This window comes from Barbus barbus, assembly GCF_936440315.1.
Source record: "Barbus barbus genome assembly, chromosome: 2".
Classification (NCBI taxonomy): Eukaryota; Metazoa; Chordata; class Actinopteri; order Cypriniformes; family Cyprinidae; genus Barbus; species Barbus barbus.
This window is the reverse complement of record NC_136730.1, coordinates 4,893,030-4,920,814: the sequence shown is the minus strand read 5'-3', so window position 1 is coordinate 4,920,814 and position 27,785 is coordinate 4,893,030. Positions and strand designations below refer to the sequence as shown.

The window sequence follows — 27,785 nt, the reverse complement described above, 5'->3', positions numbered from 1 at the left end:
TGTCATAAATATCGGCCATTATTATATATATATATATATATATATATATTTATATTTATTTTATTTTTTATTTTTTTTTACCGTTAAAGGATTTGTCTTTATAATAGGGAAATTAGTTTGGCTGTTATGCTCAGACAATTTGCAAAATAGTAAAACCAACAAGGAAAAGAATCGTGAAAATCGTGATATTTCTGAAAAGAAAAGGAATATTTTTTTCCATATCGCCCACCCCTAGTTCCAAGCATCAATTTTTCAGTATTTGCATTTTTTTGTTTATTTATAGACAAGCTCCTCCCGAAACTTACAACATAACCCCCCTCAAATGTTGTTATTCTGAACATACACGAAGAGCTACTAGTCTACCTTTGCATTCTTTTGCAGCCATCCCAATGGTTCATGTAATCCCTACACCAAATGTTTTAAACAGCAATAATTTGTTTTAGATGTTTACAAAACCTCTTCCATATCGTAAAGAACAAAATGAAGCACACAACAGATTTTATAGTAATTGCATAGTTTATTATCTTTGCTTTTACTGTTAAAAAAAATTACAATTTAATATTTGTAAATTATTATTACAGTTAATGGTAATGCTATAACTATACTTTAATCTAAGGCTATTCTTCAAATTCCAAATCAAAGAACAATGTTTGCATTCTCAGCCTCGCCATAGCCTGCTTGCGAGGCTCAAGCCTTCTTAATGCTGGTGCAAAACTAAGCAGAAAGTGCTCATGCTCATCTACATCCTGCTGTAGGGACTGTAGCACTTGTTGTTGGTACTGGGTGAGACCTGGTGCTACCTCCCTCCTCTTTCCCCTTGATGCTGGTGCTGGAGAAGGATTTGGCTGAGGTCGAACTGCAGGAGGTTCCTGTGCTGGTGCTGGTGGTGGCGGTGGCTGGTGTCTGCCAGGGCTTGGTGGACCGCTTACCACCGAGTCACCCATTGCACTCTGGGGGGGAAAAAAAGACAACACAACAATAACAAACGATATAGTAATACATATATTATTACTATATAATAAGTGACCCTTACATCGTAATTTTTATATATATATATATATATATATATATATATATATATATATATATACACTCACCTAAAGGATTATTAGGAACACCAAACTAATACTGTGTTTGACCCCCTTTCGCCTTCAGAACTGGCTTAATTCTACGTGGCATTGATTCAACAAGGTGCTGAAAGCATTCTTTAGAAATGTTGGCCCATATTGATAGGATAGCATCTTGCAGTTGATGGAGATTTGTGGGATGCACATCCAGGGCACGAAGCTCCCGTTCCACCACATCCCAAAGATGCTCTATTGGGTTGAGATCTGGTGACTGTGGGGGCCATTTTAGTACAGTGAACTCATTGTCATGTTCAGGAAACCAATTTGAAATGATTCGAGCTTTGTGACATGGTGCATTATCCTGCTGGAAGTAGCCATCAGAGGATGGGTAGATGGTGGTCATAAAGGGATGGACATGGTCAGAAACAATGCTCAGGTAGGCCGTGGCACTTAAACGATGCCCAATTGGCACTAAGGGGCCTAAAGTGTGCCAAGAAAACATCCCCCACACCATTACACCACCACCACCAGCCTGCACAGTGGTAACAAGGCATGATGGATCCATGTTCTCATTCTGTTTACGCCAAATTCTGACTCTACCATCTGAATGTCTCAACAGAAATCGAGACTCATCAGACCAGGCAACATTTTTCCAGTCTTCAACTGTCCAATTTTGGTGAGCTTGTGCAAATTGTAGCCTCTTTTCCCTATTTGTAGTGGAGATGAGTGGTACCCGGTGGGGTCTTCTGCTGTTGTAGCCCATCCGCCTCAAGGTTGTGCGTGTTGTGGCTTCACAAATGCTTTGCTGCATACCTCGGTTGTAACGAGTGGTTATTTCAGTCCAAGTTGCTCTTCTATCAGCTTGAATCAGTCCGCCCATTCTCCTCTGCCTCTAGCATCAACAAGGCATTTTCGCCCACAGGACTGCCGCATACTGGATGTTTTTCCCTTTTCACACCATTCTTTGTAAACCCTAGAAATGGTTGTGCGTGAAAATCCCAGTAACTGAGCAGATTGTGAAATACTCAGACCGGCCCGTCTGGCACCAACAACCATGCCACGCTCAAAATTGCTTAAATCAACTTTCTTTCCCATTCTGACATTCAGTTTGGAGTTCAGGAGATTGTCTTGACCAGGACCACACCCCTAAATGCATTGAAGCAACTGCCATGTGATTGGTTGATTAGATAATTGCATTAATGAGAAATTGAACAGGTGTTCCTAATAATCTTTTAGGTGAGTGTATATATATACACAGGTCCTTTTCAAAAAATTAGCATATTGTGATTGTCACGGTACGCCCCCAGGAATGGCGTGGAAAGACGAGGTCAGGGTCCAAATGCAGGTAAGGCTTTTAATAATATAAACTGAGGCCAACACGGCACAACAAACACTTCAAGACAATGGTAGATAACATGGCAAGACAAGTAACAAATATAGTACGAACCCACGCAGAGTGGTGGGAGAGGGGAGACTAAATAGTCTGTGACAAATGGGGAACAGCTGTGGGTGTACAGAGTGTGATGATGATGCGGCAGGTGTGTGTGATATGGCAGGTGTATGTGATATGGGAGATGAGTCCGGGAGAACGGGAGATGGCGGCCTCCTGTGGGGCCAGGGAGAAGTACAGGACCCGGACTCGTGACACTACCCCTCCCCTAAGGAACGGCTTCCAGACGTTCCACCAACCGCAAAAGTCTGGAGGGAGGTGGAACCGGGGGATGGTGAAACAGGGGGAGGGATGGCGGGCCAGGTCCGTGTGGAGACAGAGGCCGAGCAGGAGACCGGGGCGGATTCGGAGGGTTGGACCAGGGAGACTCCAGCCAGACAGGAACTCCAGCGAACGGCCAGGGTGGGACCGGAGGAACAAACCAGGCAGGCACCGCCGCCTCGGGAGCGCTGAGAGCGAGACCAACTGTCACGGGAGCTTCGTGAGCGAACGCCGCGCTCTCGGGAGGAACGGGAGCGATCACAGCTGTCTCGGGAGTTTCGTGAGCGAACGCCGCACTCTCGGGAGGAACGGAAGCGAGCACAGCTGTCTCGGGAGGAACGTGAGCGAGCACAGCTGTCTCGGGAGCTTCGTAAGCGAACGCCGCGCTCTCGGGAGGAATGTGAGTGAGCACAGCTGTCTCGGGAGGAACGTGAGTGAGCACAGCTGCCTCGGGAGGGCCTGAAGTGAGCTCCGCTGTCTCGGGGACAACATCAGCGGGCGCCGCCGCTTTGAAGAAGCCTGAAGTGAGCTCCGCTGCCTCGGAGACAACATCAGCGGGCGCCGCCGCTTTGAAGAAGCCTGAAGTGAGCTCCGCTGCCTCGGGGACAACATCAGCGGGCGCCGCCGCTTTGAAGAAGCCTGAAGTGAACTCCGCTGCCTCGGAGACAACATCAGCGGGCGCCGCCGCTTTGAAGAAGCCTGAAGTGAGCTCCGCTGCCTCGGGGACCACATCAGCGGGCGTCGCCTCTTTGAAGAGGCCTGAAGTGAGCTCCACTGCCTCGGGGACAACATCAGCGGGCGTCGCCGCTTTGAAGAGGCCTGAAGTGAGCTCCGCTGCCTCGGGGACAACATCAGCGGGCGTCGCCGCTTTGAAGAGGCCTGAAGTGAGCTCCGCTGCCTCGGGGACCACATCAGCGGGCGTCGCCTCTTTGAAGAGGCCTGAAGTGAGCTCCGCTGCCTCGGGGACAACATCAGCGGGCGTCGCCGCTTTGAAGAGGCCTGAAGTGAGCTCCGCTGCCTCGGGGACAACATCCGCGGGCGCCGCCGCTAACTCTACCCTGAGGCCCGAGCCGCTCATCCACAGAGCCAAGTTAATGTAACTCTCCAGCGACTCCTCGGGGTCCCAGTAGGGCATCAGGGTCTTGAAGGGCTCGGCCAGGCCTCCGTGAAAGAAGACCATGAGGCAGGTCTTCTCCAACGCCGTCTGCCGAGCCAATCCTCTGAAGTCCCTGACGTAATCCTCAATGCTCCGGTCTCCCTGGCGGATGCCAAGCAACCTTCCTGCTGGACCCATGATTGGTGGGTTCGTTCTGTCACGGTACGCCCCCAGGAATGGCGTGGAAAGACGAGGTCAGGGTCCAAATGCAGGTAAGGCTTTTAATAATATAAACTGAGGCCAACACGGCACAACAAACACTTCAAGACAATGGTAGATAACATGGCAAGACAAGTAACAAATATAGTACGAACCCACGCAGAGTGGTGGGAGAGGGGAGACTAAATAGTCTGTGACAAATGGGGAACAGCTGTGGGTGTACAGAGTGTGATGATGATGCGGCAGGTGTGTGTGATATGGCAGGTGTATGTGATATGGGAGATGAGTCCGGGAGAACGGGAGATGGCGGCCTCCTGTGGGGCCAGGGAGAAGTACAGGACCCGGACTCGTGACAGTGATAAAGTTACTGATAAACATTAGACTTTCATATATTTTAGATTCATTACAACACAACTGAAGTAGTTCAAGCCTTGTATTGTTTTAATATTGATGATTTTGGCATACAGCTCATGAAAACCCAAAATTCCGATCTCAAAAAATTAGCATATTTCATCCGACCAATAAAAGAAAAGTGTTTTTAATACAAAAAAAGTCAACCTTTAAATAATTATGTTCAGTTATGCACTCAATACTTGGTCGGGAATCCTTTTGCAGAAATGACTGCTTCAATGCGGCGTGGCATGGAGGCAATCAGCCTGTGGCACTGCTGAGGTGTTATGGAGGCCCAGATGCTTCGATAGCGGCCTTAAGCTCATCCAGAGTGTTGGGTCTTGCGTCTCTCAACTTTCTCTTCACAATATCCCACAGATTCTCTATGGGGTTCAGGTCAGGAGAGTTGGCAGGCCAATTGAGCACAGTAATACCATGGTCAGTAAACCATTTACCAGTGGTTTTGGCACTGTGAGCAGGTGCCAGGTCGTGCTGAAAAATGAAATCTTAATCTCCATAAAGCTTTTCAGCAGATGGAAGCATGAAGTGCTCCAAAATCTCCTGATAGCTAGCTGCATTGACCCTGCCCTTGAGAAAACACAGTGGACCAACACCAGCATCACTGATTGTGGGTACTTGACACTGGACTTCAGGCATTTTGGCATTTCCCTCTCCCCAGTCTTCCTCCAGACTCTGGCACTTTGATTTCCGAATGACATGCAAAATTTGCTTTCATCCGAAAAAAGTACTTTGGACCACTGAGCAACAGTCCAGTGCTGCTTCTCTGTAGCCCAGGTCAGGCGCTTCTGCCGCTGTTTCTGGTTCAAAAGTGGCTTGACCTGGGGAATGCGGCACCTGTAGCCCATTTCCTGCACACACCTGTACACAGTGGCTCTGGATGTTTCTACTCCAGACCACTGCTACCGCAGGTCCCCCAAGGTCTGGAATCGGTCCTTCTCCGCAATCTTCCTCAGGGTCCGGTCACCTCTTCTCGTTGTGCTGCGTTTTCTGCCACACTTTTTCCTTCCCACAGACTTCCCACTGAGGTGCCTTGATACAGCACTCTGGGAACAGCCTATTCGTTCAGAAATTTCTTTCTGTGTCTTACCCTCTTGCTTGAGGGTGTCAATGATGGCCTTCTGGACAGCAGTCAGGTCGGCAGTCTTACCCATGATTGCGGTTTTGAGTAATGAACCAGGCTGGGAGTTTTTAAAAGCCTCAGGAATCTTTTGCAGGTGTTTAGAGTTAATTAGTTGATTCAGATGATTAGGTTAATAGCTCGTTTGCATATCATGAGAACCTTTTCATGATATGCAAATTTTTTGAGATTTTTTTTTTTTTTCATGAGCTGTATGCCAAAATCATCAATATTAAAACAATAAAAGGCTTGAACTACTTCAGTTGTGTTGTAATGAATCTAAAATATATGAAAGTCTAATGTTTATCAGTACATTACAGAAAATAATGAACTTTATCACAATATGCTAATTTTTTGAGAAGGACCTGTGTATGTATATATATATATATATATATATATATATATATATAAAATGTGTGTGTGTGTGTGTGAGCCTGGACCATAATCTGAAAGCTGAATAAATGGACTTTCCATTGATGTATGGTTTGTTAGGGTAGGACAATATTTGGCCGAGATAAGCCTACAACTATTTTGAAAATCTGGAATCTGACCAAATTAAGTTCTTGTTCTATCAGGCTACATGTAAAACATACATTGAAAATATACATAGGCTTTTAGTAGCTGCATGTCAAAGTCTACATATCTTGTTACCTCACTCTCTTCTCCTGCACTTTCACACATTGCATTTAAAATGCTTTCTGGTGTTTCAAAATTTGTAGATGTTGGCCTATCCTGGACATGGGGATCCAAGAATGACATGACCCCCATGAACTTCCATGAGCGTTTAAAGCCTCCCTCAGAACCACTTCTCCTGTCTTTCTCATTTCTCCTCTCACTTTTGTACTTGTCCCTCAAGTACTTCCATTTCCGACGGCAAGCGTCGCCTGATAAAGGTTAAAATTGCTGTTATTAGCTGGTTACGTTATTGATGTATTATTCATAATTTCGTTGTATGCAGAAAAATAAAATATCAATAAAGGCATTCAATTCGATAACATGTTGCTGAGCGACCGTTATTAATGCTACAGTAGATAACGTGATAATTTTAACAAGTAGTAGATGACACTTACCTGAACAAAAGAGGATCCGTCCAATCTGTGCCCACACAGCCTCTTTATGATGTATATTATGATAGAGTTTTGTGCTCATATCATACAGCTCCTTGTGCTCCGAAACTAGTACGAGCAGTCTATCTACCGGCACCTTCTCCATTTTTCTTCTTGTTGTTATGGAAACGACAGATCTCGATACTCGCTTGTCATTGGTCAGCTGTCAAAAAGGCGCTTGACGTAGGGCGTTTTTTTTTCAGAAAAGTTGACATTTTTTCAACTCGAAAAAACACTCTGAGCTGCAGAAAAAGACGCCGGCGGTGGCGTTTTAAAAAGCGCTCAGGACTTTTTTGAAAACACGGTTTACTCCATAGGATTATAATGTAAAACAGACGCCGGCAGCTTCGAAAAAGACGCCAAGTGTGAACACGGCCTAACACTCTCAATTGTAATTTTATTTTATCTATGTCTTTTTATCTAAAAAAAAACAACAAAAAAAACACACACACTTGACCCTCTATCAATTGCATATATTTATTCTCTATCTGCTAGCTTTTCTTGAAAAACTGACACAAGCTTTCTTTTTTCTATTCTATTTACTTGTTTCTTTTTTTTTAAAAAAGCAAAGGTTTCTTTTTCTATATTATATCTAGTCGTTTAAAAAAAAAGTTCTAGTATTTATTACTCTCCTAGTGTTAGCTGCCTTACCGAGCCATTCTGTGTTTCTGTTTAGTCTCTAGTATTGTTCTGTGTTTATCTCTCCTAGTGTTAGCTGCTTTACTGAGTCTAGTTTCCAGTTCTAGTTAGTCTAGTCATTTTGTGTTGCCTTGTTTCCTGATTCCTGCCTGTGTATCTTGGATTAACCCTTGTCTCGCCGTTCAGACTCTGTTTGTACCTCGTTTGGACTATTGCTCATGTTATTGGACTACCCCTCTTCTCAAGCAATCTGGATATTGTTCGCTGATCAAAGACCCACTCTTGCTCTAGGATTACTCTTTGTCTTGCCTGCGTTATACCTGTTTGCTGATGTTTTGACCCTGCCTGTGTTTTTTGACCATGTCTTGGAATAAAGCTTGCAAATGGATCTGCACGTCTCGTTCGCCCTGTTACAGTTAGCCTAACCGAGACTTGTCATAGCACTTGCATGTTGTTGCTGTTTTGTTGGTTTTGATTGCTGCTATTGTCCTTGTTTGTAAGTCGCTTTGGATAAAAGCATCTACTAAATGTAAATATATTTACCATTATATAATTATATAATCAGAGGAGCATAGAAAAGTTTATGAAAGTGTCAATCCACGATACAATAGCAAAACATGTATGTAAAATATTTTTATCACATTAATTAGTGTCTAGCACAGCTTCCTAAGGAAAGGATTTGGACCAGAAGACATTGCAATTATTACATGATATTTAGACAGACTGAAAGAAGTTCCAGATCTATATTTGTTCTCTTATTATTTCAGTTATTTTTAACTTTAATGTAAATAAACGTGCAAACAGTTGCTCTTGTGAATTAATTTTGATGTTAATTACAATTACTTACAAATTCATCATCATCATGTTGATATGCTAAGTTACTATAAAACTGTTTCGACAAACATGTCTTCTAATATCTTCAATTGTTGTGTAAACCGAGCTGCAGCGGACACATTTGTAAATGACTTCACTTGGACCCATTGTGTGATCTGTCTCTTTAATACCGTGTGGTTTATATACATGTTGCTGCTGATTATTGCAAAAACAGATAACTCTGACGTGACGTGATCCATATTCAAAGCTTTATTCGCAGACATGGTCATAAACAGGCAGGGTCGAGCATCAGCAAACAGATATGTATGAGGCAAGGCAAAGAGTATTCCTAAGGCTGGCGTAGATCATTGATCAGCGTACAAAATCCAGAAGGCTTGACAACAGGGGTAATCCAGAAACATGAGCTAAAGTCCAGATGAGGTACAAACAGAGTCCGAGCGGCGAGACAAGGGTAAATCCAAGATACACAGGAAACAAGGGAACACAAAATGACTAGACTGAACTAGAACAAGAAACTAGGCTCGGTAAAGCAGCTAACACTAGGAGAGTGATATATGCACAGATAAATGCAGAACAATACTCAGCAGTTTGAGTACGATCAGAGATAAAAAACTGAGTTATCGTTCACTAAATACAGTCAGTTATGTCTTCAATAAAGATAAACATTTTGAAAAGTAATCGAATGCTAGTCAGTATATAGATCTGTGCATTCTGTGACAGCATCCTACGGTATAAACCTGACTCTGTCTGTCATCATCTGTTCATCAAACAACAAAAGAAAAGGAGAGAATTAATCACTGCTCTTCACTCAATATTGTTCATAACTTTGATTATTTTATGTTTAATTTATATGGTGATGCGATCAGAAACCAGATTGAAAATTGCTCAGGTGTCATTTATAAAGAAAACTCAAAACAAGCAAAAGCACTTAAAGAGACAGAAGTTCACTGTCTGGCGTCACATTGGTTGATGAGAGTATGGTCATGTGTTGTATGTTGTGAATCTTCTCTGGGCAGCAGTGAATCCATCAGAGAATCGACTCTCGTATCGGTTCATGAGTCCTGTGACGTCAGTGTGTGTGTTGATGATAAATGATGGAGAATCTCCAGCATCGCTTCTCATGGAAACACAGAAAAACTCTTTCAGTTCAAACTCTAGACATGTTTCAGTGATCTGTATTGTGTCGAATGAATGGAAATGTTTCATATCTGTGTTTCTTCTGGTTTTAGTGCTGATGTCCTTCATCCACGCTGGACTCACTCAAGGTACTGTGCTGTACTGCAGTATATTTGATTTATTTAACAAATGTGAATTGTGTTGTAGTTTATTTGTCTACATGGATCATATGAGGATCCCACATTGTTTTCTTTGCTCATGATTTATGTCTGTATTTTTCTGTCATTCACCTTCTCCCAGAATCATTTGTCTGTGTAGTTCCTCATGCTGCTAAAACACTAGATAAAAAAGTAGGTTAAAATGTTAGTTTGTTGTAAAACTGTACACTGTAATTAATGACTGTCTGCAATTAAGGCAAATGTGGTGATGGCGCAGTGGATAAGACATATGCCTTTGGTGTGAGAGACCCGGGTTCGAATCCACTGTGAGACACCAATGTGTCCCTGAGCTAGTTGCTCCAGAGGCGTGCGACCTCTGACATATATAGCAATTGTAAGTCGCTTTGGATAAAAGCGTCAGCTAAATGAATAAATGTAAATGTAAATGTGCAGTTCAGGGTAATTGTAGATGCCAAATTATGGATAAATAAATAAAGTTCCCCTCTGTCGCAGTCTCAAGATTCCAACACAACAGTTTTTTTTTTTTTTAAAGAACAACCAACAATGAACTGAGAGAACAAAGGAACGTACCAGGTTACGTATGTAACCCAGGTTCCCTGAATGGAACGAGAGCTGCGTCCGGAGACGCTATGGGAACGCCATCAGCATAACCGGTGCTCTGAATATTGTATACAACCAGTCTAATGGATGGGCGAGGCGTCACGGGCGGGGTGACGTCACGACCAGGTATATAAGCACGTGCGGCGGAGCCGGCGTCAGCTTCAAGTCATGAAGCAAGCACTGGCAGGGATGCTGGAAGTGTGGCCCGAGACGCAGCTCTCGTTCCCTTCAGGGAACCTGGGTTACATACGTAACCTGGTACGTTCCCTTCCAGGAACTTCGAGCTGCGTCCGGAGACGTTATGGGAACGATATACCAACGCCGCCAGACTGACAAGTCCCTGCCTGGTGTCAGACTGAAAGGACGGAGGAGCCTGGATTGACTCTGATGTCGAGGTTGTAAAACCTGGTGAATGTCAGGGGCGTGGACCACCCAGCAGTGTTGCAGATGTCTTGCATAGAGACACCTGCCCAGAAGGCCTTGGAGGCCGCCACACCTCGGGTCGAGTGCGCTCTGACTCCCAGCGGCGGGGGACGGTCAGAGGTCTCGTACGCCAGATTGATGGCAACCACTATCCACCTACTAAGAGTGGGCTTCGAAGCTGGAAGACCCCTCTTAGGCAGACCAAAGCATACGAGCAGTTGGTCCGTCTTTCTCCACAGGGCAGCTCTGTGGATGTAGTTGTGCCTTTCCTGGTCGGGCTCCCTGAAGGGAGGAGGACAGAAGGCCTGGAGTACGACCGGCTGTGGTACGACCGTCAGAACCTTCGGTACGTACCCCGCACGGGTGTAGAGGAAGACTTTCGCCGAACCGGACGCAAAGTCAATATGCGAAGGGGCCACAGATAGGGCCTGAAGGTCACTCACCCTCCTCAGAGAGGTGATAGCCAGTAGAAAGACAGTCTTGATCGTGAGGAGTCTATCAGTTATCTCCCCAAGAGGCTCAAAGGGTGCTCTGCACAGAGCCTCTAGTACCCCAGCCAGGTCCCACGTGGGGACACGGGGTCGTACCGGTGGCCTCAGCCTCAGCGCACCGCGGAGGAAATGTGTAACTAGGGGGTGTCTGCCCACTGACTGGCCACCACTAAGGGCGTGGTACGAAGAGATAGCTGCCACGTAGACCTTAATAGTGGAGTGGGTTAACCCTGCGGAGAAGCGGGCCTGCAGGAACTCCAGAACTGCGCGAATCGGGCAGTTGACTGGGTCGAGCTGGCGGTCCCTGCACCATGAAGTGAAGAGTTTCCACTTCAAGGCGTACAGTTTCCTCGTACAGGGAGCTCTGGATTGGAGGATGGTCTCGACAACCTCGGTTGACAGACCGGAAGCTATGAGTTGTGCCCCCTCAGGGGCCACACCCACAGCCTCCACCACTCCGGGCGGAGGTGCACAAGGGTGCCCCCGGCCTGTGAGAGGAGATCGCTCCTGATCGGTACCGGCCACGGGGTGCCGTCGAGGAGAGAAATCAGATCCGAGAACCATACTCGGCCCGGCCAGAATGGCGCTACTAACAGTAGACTGACCGCGTCCCGGCGCACTCTCGCCAAAACTCCCGGGAGCAGAGCGATCGGAGGGAAGGCGTACAGACGAAGCCTCGGCCAGGTCTGTACCATAGCGTCCAGTCCCAGAGGCGCTGGAGGAGCTAGAGAGAACCAAAGGGGACATTGTGCCGACTCTCGAGTCGCAAAGAGGTCCACCTGTGCTTGGCCAAAAACCTTCCAAATCTGCTTCACCACCTGGGGGTGAAGCATCCATTCCCCGGGCCTCGGCCCCTGTCTCGACAGGACATCTGCTCCAACGTTGAGATACCCAGGAATGTGCAGAGCTCTCAGAGATAGGAGCTTTCCCTGGGTCCACACAAGGATCTGGTGTGCCAGCTTGTACAAGGGGCGCGACCGCAAACCTCCTTGGTGGTTGATGTAAGAGACCACTGCCGTGCTGTCAGTGCGGACCAGCACGTGGCGATCTCTCAGGTCTGGGAGGAAGTGCTTGAGAGCACGGAACACAGCTAGGATCTCTAGCCAGTTGATATGCCACGTCAGGTGGCGATCACTCCACAGACCGCGGCCAGGGTGGCCACTCATGACCGCACCCCAACCGGTGAGGGAAGCGTCCGTCGCTGGCGAGACACGGCGACCAGGAGCTCCCAGCACCGGGCCCTGGGACAAGAACCAGGGTTTCCTCCACATGTCTAAGGCACGGATGCATCACCGTGACACCTTGACATCGCGGAGTGAGTTTCCCCTCAGGGAGACCCCCCTGGTCTTGAGCCACCACTGTAGGGGCCTCATGTACAGCAGGCCAGAAGGAATCACGCTGGACGCAGCTGCCATGAGCCCGAGCAGCCTCTGAAACTGCTTGACAGTGAATGGCTGGCCCTCTCGTACTCTCCTGACTGCCGTGAGGATCGACTCGATCCGAGCAGGGGTCAAACCAGCCTGCATCGTGGTCGAATCCCACACCACGCCTAGATAAGTGGTTCTCTGAGCTGGAGAAAGCACACTCTTCTTGGCGTTTAGTCTTAACCCCAAATCTTTCATGTGGGCAAGAACGACATCTCGATGCCGAACTGCCAACTGCTCTGATTGAGCAATAATCAACCAATCGTCGATTATAATTTAGTATGCGGATGCCTTGCAGTCGCAACGGGACCAGAGCCGCATCCACACACTTGGTGAAAGTGCAGGGTGAGAGTGCTAGGTCGAAAGGAAGAACCCGATACTGGTACGCTTTGCCCCCGAAAGCGAACCTCAGGAACTTCCTGTGAGAAGGGAGGATGGACACATGGAAGTAGGCGTCTTTGAGGTCTATCGTGACAAACCAGTCCTCGGACCTGATTTGAGACACGATATGCTTGACCGTCAGCATCTTGAACTTCAGCGGTCTAACTGAGAGGTTCAAGAAACACAAGTCCAGTATGGGCCTCAGCCCTCCATCCGTCTTCGGAACAATGAAGTACCGGCTCTAGAAGCCGGTGTACACTTCGTGAGGTGGAACCAACTCTATGGCTTCCTTTTCAGCAAAGTGTTGACTTCCTGTTCCAGGACCAGAGCCTGCCCGGGGCGGACCGTAGTCACACAGACCCCATTGAACCGCGGGGGCGGCCCATCGAACTGGATGGAATAGCCAGCCTCTATCGTCCGCAGGACCCAGAGAGACACGTTCGGCAGCCGTTGCCAGGCTGCCAAACGATCTACTAAGGGAATCAGTCTCTCGAGACTGACCTCTGGTGTTAGAGAAGCGGCCAGACCGCTGTCTTGCTGCGGCGCACCGACAAGAGACGCGTAATCTGGTGGCTGAGGCGAGTTTCTCAGACCCGCTGAAGTCACAGGCGGTAGAACCTGAGAATAACGCTCGCTGGGACCTGCTGTGCCCTGGAACTGCAGGGTTGGCAGACAAATCCCCGGAGGGCACCCAGGGGAGACGGTCACCGTGAGCCGCGGTGTAAGCCGTTCCACCCCAGTAGGGGTCGCCCTCCGAAGTCCTGGGGCTCGCCCGTTAGGACATCTGAATGAACCAGACCCTGCAAGGCAGGACCCAAAGAGACACATTCGGCAGCTCGCTGTCCAACAAGCTACTAAGGGAATCAATCTCTCGAGACTAACCTCATGGTGTCAGAGAAGCGGCCAGACCGCTGCCTCGCTGCGGCTCACCGACAGGAGACGCGTAATCTGGCGGCTGAGGCGAGTTTCTCAGGCCCGCTGAAATCACAGGCGGAAGAACCTGAGAGCAACACTCGCTGGGACCTGCTGTGCCATGGAACTGCAGGGTTGACAGACAAATCCCTGGAGAGCACCTGAGGGGAAACGGTCCCCGCAGTGTAAGCCGCTCCACCCCAGTAGGGGTCGCCCTCCGCGGTCCTGGGGCTCGCCCGTCAGGACCTGTTGCGCGAGGAGCTGGCATGCGGAGGAGGCTGCGCCCGCCCAGCAGCCGCCTCACATAACCTCTGCCCACAACCCGGGCACGAGCCTTCAAATAACCATGCCGCAGAGGGAGACAGATAGCTAGCAAGCGTCTGTTCAACCCGCGGCATCGCCGTGAACCCACACTCATTCAGTTCCCGGACTTAGGACTTACAAGACAGAGAATCAGACTGACAACACACAGAGCTCTTGCTGAATGACAAAAAGCTGACGCCGGCTCCGCCGCACGTGCTTATATACCTGGTCGTGACGTCACCCCGCCCGTGACGCCTCGCCCATCCATTAGACTGGTTGTATACAATATTCAGAGTGCCGGTTACGCTCATGGCGTTCCCATAGCGTCTCCGGACGCAGCTCGAAGTTCCTGGAAGGGAACTGAAGTTTACACAGATAATGAAGTAAAAGGGAAACAGTTGTGATGATCAAATGAGTTTCCAGTGTAACTAAAGAGAGCAGGAAACTAGAACAAAGACAACAGGGAATGACACAAAACCAACTAAAAGTCCACAAGGAAAACTCATCTAAATAACATGAGATCAATGACTTTGCTGAACTTGATAGCTCTTCGTATAAAAAAAAAAAAAAACTCTCACACTCACACACTGTTTGGTGTGTCTCTGACCCCACAATGGAAATTAATAGTTGATCAAATTTAGTCTCTAAATCAACCACAAAGCAGAAAACAGATACATAGAAATGAAGCGGATGGTAAAACTACAAAAAGTCCACAATGTAGAGCACTGGTGATCTGAGAAAAACATACTAACAAAACAAAACTTTGACAAAGTTCCTTTTTTTTGTTATTGTAAAAATGTTAATCATACAGAGTGAGTTTTTTGGGGGGGAAAGTAGAAATGCACAGTCTCCTGTGAGGGCTAAGTTTAGGTGTAGGGTTGGTGTAGGGCAATAGCACATACAGTTTGTTCAGTATAAAACCATTATGCCTATGGAGAGTCCCCATAAATCACAAAACCAACATGTGTGTGTGTGTGTGTGTGTGATTGATACTACAGAAAATAAAATAAAATATTCTCCCATGTCAGGGTCTCTGACCCCAAACAAACATAAGGGTTAGGATATTTTACACCAACCTGTTATTCATTCATGGTTTTGATTAAAGGAGGCTGACAACAGACACGTAGAAGTTTTCCAGTAATACTCTGAAGAGTATCATTACCTCGTGAGCTCTTAAAAAACAACAACAACTCTAACACTAGTCTTGTCTTTTCTTTCTTTCTGTACTGTCTACTTGTTTTCTAGTTAGTCTTGTCTTGTTAGACTAACCAGGACTTGTCACATCTCTTACATTGATGCTCTTTTGTTGGTTTGATTGCTTCTATTGTTCTCATTTGTAAGTGGCTTTGGACAGAAACTTCTGCTGAATAATTAAATATAAATGTAGATGCTTTTTTGAAACCTCTGACTGAAAACAGTCCCACCTACTGACCAGAGCAAGAACTGTTCAATAATGTTTCAATAACTTTCTCATTTCAAAATAAAACTAAATAAATAAATACATAAATAAAACATTTTACATTTATTTCAACTTTTATCATAACATATCTATTTGTAATAATTGCATCACTATCAGCTACAGATATTCAGATATTCAGTTCAGAGTCTGTTTTCTTCTGTTCACAGATTCACCCAGATCTGCTCTGACTCTGACTCCAGACAGTCCTGTATTCACTGGAGAGACAGTCAATCTGAAGTGTGTGATTGAGTCTTACAGTAACTGGAGATGGAGAATTGACCGGGCATATGACAGGAGATATGACTGGACCCTTGACTGGAGATATGAGTGGTATAAAGACAGTGTAATGTTACAGTCGTCTGATGGTTACACTGTAAACAGAGACACTCTCACTATCAGAGGAGCTACTGAGTCTGATCAGGGTCAGTACTGGTGTAGAGGAGAGAGAGATGAAACACCACAATCATCACATTCAAGCTCTGCTGTTTCTCTCTATGTGACGGGTGAGTTGAATATCAATGACCTCATAAACTCTGTCACATGTCCAGTCGTCTGAACCTGACTCGTCTCGTATTTAAAGGTAAAATGATGCGTCTCGTCTCAAATCACGCGATTTGTCTCGTATTTTACAAAGGCCTACAAACTGAATCAACAAATATAAGTATTTTGCACCGTGTATAATGCTAATAGCAATTATAATTAAATTAATGTCATAAGAAGTTAGAGAAGCTCATCTCAGCGTCTTTGTTTAAAACATCTGGAGCTCACATCTGTGCTTTGAACACAAGACTCTCCAGATAGAGCTGAACCAGAAAGTTATCACTGGCTCTATCCAGTAACTAATGATGAACGCGCAGTTTACAGAGAAGCGTTTCAGTTGCTCAGGTGGACGGTCTGACTTAAAGACATATACTTCACCCAAAAATGAACTTCTGTCATAATTTACCCAGATTGATCTAAACCTGCAGAAAGTGGTTTCTTCTGAACACAAAAGAAGATACTTTGAAGAATGTGGAACTAAACAGCTTCTGGTCCCCAATGACTGTTTTTTCTCTGCTGTGGAAGTTACTGAGGACCAGCAGCTGTTTATTATAGTTAAATTATTATTATTATAGGTAAATTATTATTATTATTATTATTATTATAGGTAAATTATGACAGAAGTTCACACATCTGTGCTTTTAAAGGCATAACCTTTTGTTTTATTAAAATGTGGATAGTCTGTTAGAGCTTGATAGACATAATTATTATATTTTTAGACATTATTAGACAGATTAATTAATAGATTATTTATTCATTTATCATTTATATTAATCATAAATATATACATAATGAATAAGTATGTCATATATAATTTGACATTTTAAAAAGTACAAAAAAAGCTCAATTATTTAGATTTATTGTAGTCTTAATTCAAGCAAATGTATAAAAAATAAAATAAAAATGAATCTCATCCAGGTAACAGCTGCAGAACTGTCAAAAAAGACTAATAATAATAATAATTCACATACATTAACATGTTTTCTCGTGGTGTATTGTTGAGCTGTGAGTTCTTCACTGATTTTTTTGTGTCCTTGTGTTTTTTTGGTCGTGAATGAGTGTCTCTTATTTTGGCAACCCGACTTTCACTGCTTATCAAATTAATCGCAGTATTTTATTATTTCTTAATAGAATATGATAAGATCAAATTATGCAGCAATAAACTATTCAAATTGACATCAGCACACTTCTATACTCTTAAATTATTTAAATGTTGTACAGTTTGCAGTTGTATGAAAAAAAAAAAGATGTACCATTATTTACAAATATTTTTCATAAAATTAATACAAACTAAAAGCAAACTAAATATTGAATGTATTGTTTTTCCTCATGATGTGGTTGTGATGCTGCTTTCATCAATATCTGCTCATACTGTATGTGTATTAATACAGAGAGACCAAAAGCTGAAGTGAAGGTGACTCAAGATCAGCGTGTGTTCAGAGGAGAGACAGTCACTCTCACATGTGACATACAGAGAGCAGGAAACACTCAGTGGAGATACAGCTGGTTTAAAGATGGAAACACTCAGTATCCAGTATACAGCACAACAACAGCAGAGTTCAGTTTCACAGCTGATTATGTGTCTCACAGTGGAGAATACAGCTGTAGAGGAGAGAGATCAGACTCACAGAGATCAGACATCAGTGCTGCTGTTACACTGACTGTATCAGGTGAGTGATCATATTCACATCTGATTAATACTCATTTAACAATGTTTCAACACTTTCCATGTACTCTTCTGTAGCAGCAACATCTGTTCTTATAAGAGGACTGAAGCAATTCATATATCATTATTCTGTTTAGATACAGTCCTACAGATCTTGTGTGTTTTTGTGGAGGTTCTAGTTTATTATAATGTCATGTAAATTGTGACGAGGCTTTCTATTGTTATGGGCATCTACATCTTTGATATTTACTTTAGCCACTGTCACTGTTTACAGGTGATATCCTCTATAATCAGAATAAGAAAGGACTTGAGAAATAGAGTTCAATACACTGTAAAAAATAAATAAAGTTTAAAGCAACCAGTTTCAGGGGATTTTTGAGTTTTCTCAACTTTTTGTATTCAGTTTATACAACAAAAAGTCGAGAAAACTCAAAAATCTCCTGAAGCTGGTTGCTTTAAACTTAAACATTTTCTTAGCTTTTGATTTTTTAAAGTGCAGATGAGTTTTGTCCTGATATCAGAGAGAATAAAGTGACAGATAATGATGTGAAATGTTGATGAAGTCTTAGTCTGTTGAAGTTGATGGAGGTTCAGTTGCTCCTCAGGAGGTTGTAGTTGGAGGTCTTCAGCTCTCCTTCAGCAGGAGCTTCATTCTGCTTTCTGTGACAAGTCAGAGGTGTTTGTCTGAGGACGAGACGGAGCCAGAGCCTCCGATAAACACTCAGATCAGAAACATAATCACACAACAACAACAAAACACAACACATGTTATGAAAGATGACAAAGTCTATGTATAAACTTATCATTATTTTCTTAGAGCTGTTTGAGTCACTCTATGTTTTTGTCTTAACAGACTTACCCAAACCTGAACTGACTCTAGATCCAGACAGTACTGTATTCACTGGAGAGACACTCAATCTGAAGTGTGTGATTGAGTCTCACAGTAACTGGAGATATGAGTGGCATAAAGACAGTGTAAAGTTACAGCCATCTGATCGTTACACTGTAAACAGAGACACTCTCACTATCAGAGGAGCTACTGAGTCTGATCAGGGTCAGTACTGGTGTAGAGGACAGAGAGATGAAAGACCACAATCATCACAATCAAGCTCTGTTTATCTCTCTGTGAAAGGTGAGTTGAATACCATTGTCCTCCAAAACTCACTCTACATGTATGATCTACATGTGTTTGAATGAAGTTATAAACATAGGTTTGGGTGGAGCCTAATCATTCAGTCCTGTCAATCATCATCACAACAAGCAGGGGTTAAATTGGGATTTGTTATGCGGGGGGATCTATGGTATCGAGCATATGTATATATATGTATATATATGTATGTATGTATATATATATATATATATATATATATATATATATTTATTTATTTATTTATATTTATATACATATATATATATATATATATATATATATATACATATATACACACACACACACACACATTTACATTTAGTAATTTAGCAGACACTTTTATCCAAAGCGAATCACAAATGAGGACAATGGAAATATATATGTATTATATGTGTGTTTTTCTTTTTTTTTTTGCAAATATGATTTATTCTAATAAAATATTCTCCTCGGTTTTCTATCAGCTGCTACATAGGCTATAAATCGGCATGTTTTTATATTTTATTCAAGGGCATAATTTTTTATATATATATATATATATATATATATATATATATATATATATATATATATATATATATATATATATATATATATATATATATATATATATATTTTTTTTTTTTTTTTTTTTTTTTTTTTTTTTTTTACCTTTATAGAGGGCATTTTCCCATTAACCTCATACAACTACATTAAATTATGAGATTCTCAAAAAAAATTGAATATACAAACGAGAATTGATGGTGAATTCGGACATACTACTCACCTCGTATACTGTTTTTCGCATACTATATAGTAGGGAAGTATGCGATTTCGGACGCAGCCTTACCGTGCGTTCACACCGCCGCCGGAAGTGGCCGGAAGTATGAAGGTAATTTGATCCCATAAAGATTTGCATGCGCAGGTTAAGATTTGTGAAAGTGTACATAAGACTGTAAGCGTAAATTAAATGTGCATGCGGAAGAGATGCTTTGTAAAGGTGTAAATCACGTTTCAAGCGCAAGAAAAAAATATTTGCAGCATTTTGCTGTTACTTATAAGTGTAATTCATGTATTGTGAAACTGCAGCGTCATACTAACACAAAATAAATATGATCTGCATTCTTATGACTTCCATTTTTCCGCGCTTACACTTTTGGCACGGTTTTTTCGCTAAAATATGGTCAAAAGCACTGCAAGCCTGTGAACAGTGATTTGTAAGCGAGAACAATAGTTTAAAGAACTGTAAAACGGATTGACAGCGTAAAACCAATCTGTATGTGTAAAAAAACCGGACTGTCAAATGTCTAAATGACTTGTTGTGAATGTAGGGCAAAAAGTTCCTGAAATAATCCGACATGTACAGCTCCGTCTTTCTTTTACCTGCGCTCACAGTTTTGGCAGGATTCTCTCACTAACTGAGTTTTGCAAGCGTTAGGTAGAGGGCGGGGCCACCTTCTTTTTGTAGCCAATCAAATGAGGCTCTTGCTGACACATTTACTCTTATCTGATTGGTTCAAATAAACACATCATAAGCTAAGACATGTATCTTCATTTAGTTCAGGAACATTCTCGCTGCCGGAATGATACTTTTAACGTACACATGCAGTAAAAAATAAATAAATAAATAAATACCAACTTAATTAAAACATGATATTTTATAAGCAGTGTTCCTTTAGGCTAGACTCCCATATGTTCATACTGAATTACGAGCTGGTGTTAACATTATTTGGTTTGGTTTTGCTTTACATTGAAATTTCATAATCTGCTTACACCACTGATGTTAAACTTTATAATTAAAATGATGTTATGTGACAATGCTAAATACTATGGTATCAGAGTGATACACTTTGTAAAACCTTTTTTTTTTTTGCTATACCAATAAAGCTAATTTAATCTGAATTTGTCCGTTTTTCAAACCATGTCTCTGTTTATGCTAACACTAAATTGTGTATTTTAACATTTCAGTTTTTTTTCTGATTACTTTCATGTGACTGATTAAGCTATTATATGAAGCAAGGATGAGTAACAAAATGCTTTCTTTCTGTCCAGATTTGACTTGATTCAATAACTTTGATAAATATGTATTTAATCAGTCTAAATATATATCCTAATTCAAGTAACTAATAGGTTGGTTTCACGTGACGTCACGCTGCTGCATCGCGAGAGCGCGTAATTCAGATGGAGGGCAGGAAGTGAAATAGCTGAGGATCTGCCAGTGCCGTCTGAAAAAATGCCAATGTTTTGTGTAGTTTACGGCTGCTCCAATCGTTCAAACCGAGAAAAGGGAAAGGGGTTTTATAGAGTACCAAAGATTGTCAGTCATAAAGGTGAGAAATGTAAAAAGCTCACAGAACAACGCCGTAAAAAGTGGATTTTTTTGGTCGGAAGGAGCAGAGTCTGTTAATGCCCGTGTCTGCAGCGACCACTTCGTCGGAGGTATGTTAGCTAGCCAACTTGTTTTTTGTGTCTGTGTATGTATGGTGGAATCCAAAGTTCCCAGCCACACAGCCATGTTTATGTGTTTAGATATAGAGAGCTAAACAGTCATCTAGTGGTTACACGATGGTATTACAGATGATAAATAGTGAATTCCTTAGAGATAAATATTTAATTCATATTTTGTAAAGTCTCCTTAAATTACAACATGTTAAAGAAAAAAATATTACTGTTGGTTCTGTTGGTTCAATTATTATTGAACCAAATTTTTGGTGAAATTATGCATGTATTAGGCTAGTGCAGATACTAGTCGTTCTTTAATTATCATCAGAATTACAATATAATAAATATATCATATAGCCTGTTTATGAGGAGAAGGATACTACTACACAGCTCGTAATTCAGTATGAACACATAGCCTAATGGTACACAACTTATAAAATATCATGTTTTAATTAAGTTGGTATTTATTTATTTATTTTTTACTGCATGTGTAAGTTAAACGTATCATTCCGGCAGCGAGAATGTTCCTGAACTAATCTGCAAATCTTTATGGCATCAAATTACCTTCATACCGAAGTCATTCATTTTCAATGTGAGGTGGCGGAGAGCTCCGGCGAGCGCGGCGCGTCTTGGACGGTGAGGGCGTTGAGGAGAGAGTCAGGTCAACTTTATGGTAATGAGCTATGACGCGATTGGGAGGCAACCAATCGGAATGTAGAAGTCCTCCGCTTGAGAGGGTTCCAGAGAACGCAGTCCTGTAAACTTTGGTTCCGACCACATTAGTTCCCAAGCATTTTAGCGCTAGAACGCGTTTTTCAGCGGAAATGCAATTAATTTGCTCAAAACAACACCGATTTGACCAATTGCATTTAGGCTACACTTCAACCGGGACAGTTTGGATTGTAGGTTGCTCACAAATTAATGTTAATGTTAATTAAAGACCTAGGCTAGTAAACGTCTCCTATAAACTGCATGTTGAAATTAGACTAACTTGGCACTTAACCATGAACACAAAAACACACCACACAAATGGCTTTTATTGGTTTATTTCGTTAGCAAACATGTAACTATAATTGTTAAGTTCTTTCCATCGTTCAATTTCTTACTTTCACAAATAATATTTCATGAGGTTAACTTATACCCTACTTGTGGTCAATCTGCTCAAGATCAACCTGCTTGTTTCTTTTGCGGATCCTTTAAATACAAGACCAAGCGTTCGATCATCAGAGCGTCAACAAATCTTTCTACAGTGAATTTTGACGCTCTCGCCGGTGGCGGTGTGAACGCACAGTTAGTGTTTTGTGTTTTAATTTCTCCTGGAGAGACTTGAGCAGCACAACCTTATACTTCCAATACATGCATTATACAGGAGATATAGACACTATTCACCACTTACTCCAAATCTAATACAATCACAGTAATACTTGCAAAGTGAAATAGAGAGAGCTAGTGTTTACATAGAAAACAAGTGGAGAGAATACAAAGTACTTTGCAGCAAATTCACTATTTCATCACAAAAAGACCTGCATCTTATTCAAAAACAGCCTGCAGTCCCGTGTAACCATGTGCTATATGCACCAATACACTCTCTTCAGGATCTGAATGTGTTCTTGTTCTCCTGCAGATCTGAAGCCAAAGCCTCAACTCACATCATATCCTGTAGGAGCTGCTCTGACAGGAAACACAGTGACTTTGACCTGTCGCATGGATCCGGCCACTGGATGGGACTTTTACTGGAACAAACACACACTGAACTCTGAGACAAAGACAGAAACAAACTCCTCCAGAGTGAAGATTGATTCAGTGTCTGATGGAGGCCAGTACTGGTGTAGAGCTGGAAGAGGAAAACCAGTCTACTACACACAATACAGTGATGCACTGTGGGTAAATGTTACAGGTGAGAGAGAACAGAGTATGTGACGAAACACACAGATCAGAGACAATATCTGCAGAACTTCTGAAACTTTGAATCAAAAATAAATGCAATAATCTGTGTTTGTGCAGTGAGTCCTAAAGCTGTGGTGACGGTGCGGCCTGATGAACGAGTGTTCAGAGGAGAAACAGTGGCTCTCAGATGTGATATAAAGTGGGGAGGAGGCACTGAGTGGACGTACAGATGGGAAATAGAGGGAACAAACTACCGATATAAAACACAAGAGTTGAACATCAGCAGTGTTGATCACGTTCACAGCGGTAATTACAGCTGTACAGGACAGTCGGGAACACAAAGCTCTCAGCGCAGTGATGCTGTTACTCTGACTGTATCAGGTGAGTTTGTGTGTTTGTTGATTATCATCAGTGTGAACAGCTTCTCTCTCTATAACTGGTCATGTTTTGTTCAGCTGAAGCTCAGGCAGCAGTGCGAGTGTCTCCACAGCCGTGGCTGACTGAAGGAGACTCAGTGACTCTGATCTGTGAGGTTACAGGCTCCTCTACAGGCTGGACGTTCAGCTGGTTCAGAGATGATGATCGTCTGTCAGACAGCAGCAGAGGAGCTGGAGGCTCTTACACTCTCAGTCCTGCTGCTCTACAGCACACAGGAGTTTATACGTGCAGAGCAGAGAGAGGACGACCGGCCTATTACACAAACTACACACAGATACTGTGGATCACTGGTGAGTCTGTGTCACAGCAGTTATTCTTGTGTTCATCTGTGTTTGTGTTTCATTAAGTCTCTGGCACAGGAGGAAAAAACATCTGAAACACTTCCATCCAGTTCTCAGTTTAGATCAGATCAAAATCACTATAAAATACACACTCATAATATATGCATGATATAACCCTTTTTATTTTAAAATGTAGTGCTAAATTTAATCTTAATTGTACTTAATTACAGATTTATTACACAAACACATGCTGTCAGTTTTGAGTGGGATTTTCTTCTTGTCAGGTAAATGGTCCCAGGTGTCTCTGGAGGTCCGTCCCAGCAGAAGTCAACACTTCTCGTCTGACTCTCTCTCTCTGAGCTGTGAGGATCAGAGTAACTCTGCTGGATGGACAGTGAGGAGATACACAGACAGAAACACAGAAGATTGTTCAAAACAAACAGGATCTACATGTCGAATCGTCACTCTCAGCACATCTGACTCTGGAGTTTACTGGTGTCAGTCTGAATCTGGAGAGAAACGTCATCCTCTCAACATCACTGTACATGGTAAGAGAAATGATACTTAAAACTAGATCAAATATAATAGATGATCTGTTTTTATATTAATGTATATTTAGGAATTCAGTTATGTGTTTAAGACATGGCTGCTGTAATTCTGAATAGTTGTGGATTGTTCTGTGATTCTGGGCTGGTATTTATTCTGAACACTAAATATCAAGGTTTCAAATAAATAATAATGTAAAATGCACATATCGGCTTCCTCATCTTAATAAATGTTTGTTTCTGGTTAAGTATGCAATATGTATCAATCTTCAATACATGAATCTGTTGTGTTGTGTAGATGGTGATGTGATTCTGGAGAGTTCTGTTGATCCTGTGATTGAGGGAGATACTCTGACTCTACACTGTTTACATCGATCTACAAACTCCCCGATCCTCAGAGCTGATTTCTATAAAGACGGATCACTCGTCCAGAATCAGACGACAGGAGAGATGAACATCACGACTGTCTCAAAGTCACATGAGGGTTTCTACTCCTGTAAAACAGAGAGAGGACAGTCACCCAAGAGCTGGATCTCAGTCAGAGGTGAGAGTCAGTGGAGTTCAGTCTCTGTCAGCTGAGGAGATTTTATTCATGTGTAATCAGTTACTGACAGCTGTGTTTATTATTTCTCATAACTCACATGAACAAATGTGTAACTAACAAATCACAACTCCTCATAACCACCATCCTACAATTCAATAATATTACGAGTGCATTAATGCCATTTGCCATTTATGCATTTATTTATTTAATTATTTAAACTTTAGTTAAAGGCAAAATAAGGTTAAACTGTCCCTTTAATACAGGCCTAAGGGTACATGGTGGTGGAATAAATATGAGATTGAGATGAGATTATGTATTTCAGTGCCTCGAAATTGATCAATAATGTGCTTGTTTTTCAGTGTCAAGCTCAGGTCAGATTTCTGTCTTCAGGATCCTCAGTTTTCTTCTGGCAGCTTGTCCGTATCTGCTGTCGACAGTCGTGCTGCTGTTCAAATACTACAGAGCGAGAGGTAAAACATCTGTCTGATCCGTCTCTCTCCATCTGAGTGTCTTTTCCCAAACCATTCACATTCACTGACAGACAGACCTTTACTCGGTCTTTTTATGTGTTATATAGATCATTATTTACATGCTGGTCATTCATAAGAAATAACTGCTGTGGAAACAAACCAGAAAGTGTTGACTTGAAATAAATTGTGTGTGTGTGTGTGTGTGTTTCACAGTTACCTCTACTGAAGACCACAGCCAGTACTCTGTAACAGAGGAACAAACTTCAAGCTGATATTTCATTCATTCTCCAAACCGCATGTATAGAGTCACAGGATGCTGGAGTCTCAGGCTGAAGGCTGGGAAACACTGAACATGGCCAGTCCATCACAAGACTAACAGACACACGATCACACTCTCACACATACGGATGATTTAGTGTCTCTAATTCACCTGTGCTGTAGATTAGACTGTGGAAGAAACCAAACCAACACATGGAGAACAGCAAACTCCACACAGAAAGACCTCCGGACTCATCCTCTTCTCCAAAACCAGTTTCTTAATGTGTGTCAGATTCACTGTAAGCTAATGAAAGATGCTTTTAAAGACACAAGACACAACAAACAGAACCTGTTAAATAAAAATGTTCAAATTGATTTAATATCAGCATTGAGATGTTTCTGCTCACAAACATGATCATTTTTAACCTGATTGTCAATAAAAGCTGAGACAGAGACATCAATAATGTCTGATAATAAAACTATATTGAATGTGAGGAATGGGTTCATTATTATATTTTAACTGGACAGACCTCCACCAATAACTAATCTATTTTTATATTTAAACTAAGCATTTAAATATCATCTTACTAAGACTTATTATTGGAGAGAGTGATACTGATATTGATGTCATTTTATGTAAGTTGTCTGCTATACTGTTCTAAAGATCTCTTTGATTTGCATTAGAAGCTTCAGCATTTTAGCCATAAATATCAGCATCTGCACCAAATTGCATATCAGAATAAATATTTTCTCTCTTTCTCCCTCTTTTCCAGTATGAGCTTCTCACTATATCATACTACAAGCCATACAAAAATAAATAATTCAATAAAAAACTGATGAACTAATTATGAAACTGTTTTCTTTGTTTTTGTCAAAATGTTCAATAAACTATCCTATTTCTAAATATTTTGTGTAACTATAATTTGATAATTTTAGTCTTTACAGGGTTAAATATATACTTTCTCTTCTCAACTCATCTTCCTCATTCATATATCACATGTTCTGCTGTGTCTACAAGCCCTAGTTATTGTGACATCTTCCTATTTATTTCTAAACATAGTTCTTTCTGCATCTAACAGTTTCTTAGATTTCTACTATTGTAAAGCAGAGAGAAGTCTCCAGAGTGCTGCATGATTCAGAGAAAAAGCAATATTCAAAGTGAATTGTTGAAATTAAAGACTAAAATAGGTCTTTGAGTGGAAAACACTTTAAATCTTATTATGGGGGGAAAAAGGTAAATATAAAATAACTTAGTTTTAATGTTTCAGTGACTTAATCAGTAAATCACATTCGTCGTAAAATGCCACAAACATTATAAATAACACAATGCTATAATCAGTACCATGATATATAACGATAGTTAGGCTACTTTCATTTAGGAAAAGCAGAAAGAGATTGCACAATGTAATATCAAGCTCTTTTAAAGACAGTATGGTCAAGTCAAGTCAAGTCAAGTCACCTTTATTTATATAGCGCTTTTAACAATGTAAATTGTGTCAAAGCAACTGCACAATATCAAACATATCACAATATCAATATCAAACATATCACAATATCAATATCAACATTGGCCTCTGGCCAACAAACCAGCAGTTCAATTTAACTGCAGCAAAGTCAGATTGTAAGGTCTCAACTAGTTCCAGTGGTCATTTGGTAATTCTGTATGTTGTCTGAGCGTTGGCATCCTCTGAGGGGTTGGCATTATCTTTTCTCAGGTGTTCGGTCATCTCAGATCATTTAGGGGTTGGATCCAGACTGAAGCTTCTGTCATTCCTAATTACCACGGGATGTTAATCCCGTGGCAGAAACAGAGACAAATAGAAACATAATTAGCGTAGCTGCTGTTCCATCCCAAGCTAAAGAATAATAATAATGTACATTTAATCAGATATACTACAGTACAAGATTATAAAATGCATTATGTGAATGCTTGGCTAAAGAGATGTGTCTTTAATCTAGATTTAAACATAGAGAGTGTGTCTGAACCCCGAACGTTATCAGGAAGGCTATTCCAGAGTTTGGGAGCCAAATGTGAAAAAGCTCTACCTCCTTTAGTGGACTTTGCTATCCTAGGTACTACCAAAAGTCCAGAGTTTTGCG

The 27,785-nt window shown here is 42.1% G+C and overlaps 2 protein-coding genes across 3 annotated transcripts in view; both read left to right on the top strand.

Annotated features, from left to right (window-relative positions):
- LOC306888641 (Fc receptor-like protein 5) overlaps positions 1-27,785 on the top strand; it is a 510,322-nt gene that overhangs the window by 339,815 nt on the left and 142,722 nt on the right. The gene's annotated exons all lie outside the window — the stretch shown is intronic.
- On the top strand, positions 821-26,586 carry LOC306876687 (Fc receptor-like protein 5; the record flags this gene model as incomplete). The annotated part of the gene is made up of 11 exons (XM_079428033.1): positions 821-935; positions 15,656-15,991; positions 17,420-17,698; positions 18,548-18,826; positions 22,887-23,159; positions 23,267-23,530; positions 23,605-23,877; positions 24,153-24,416; positions 24,712-24,957; positions 25,317-25,427; positions 25,641-26,586. The coding sequence occupies 11 exons, from the start codon at positions 821-823 to the stop codon at positions 25,697-25,699; spliced, it is 2,499 nt and encodes an 832-aa protein (XP_079284159.1). The 3' UTR covers positions 25,700-26,586.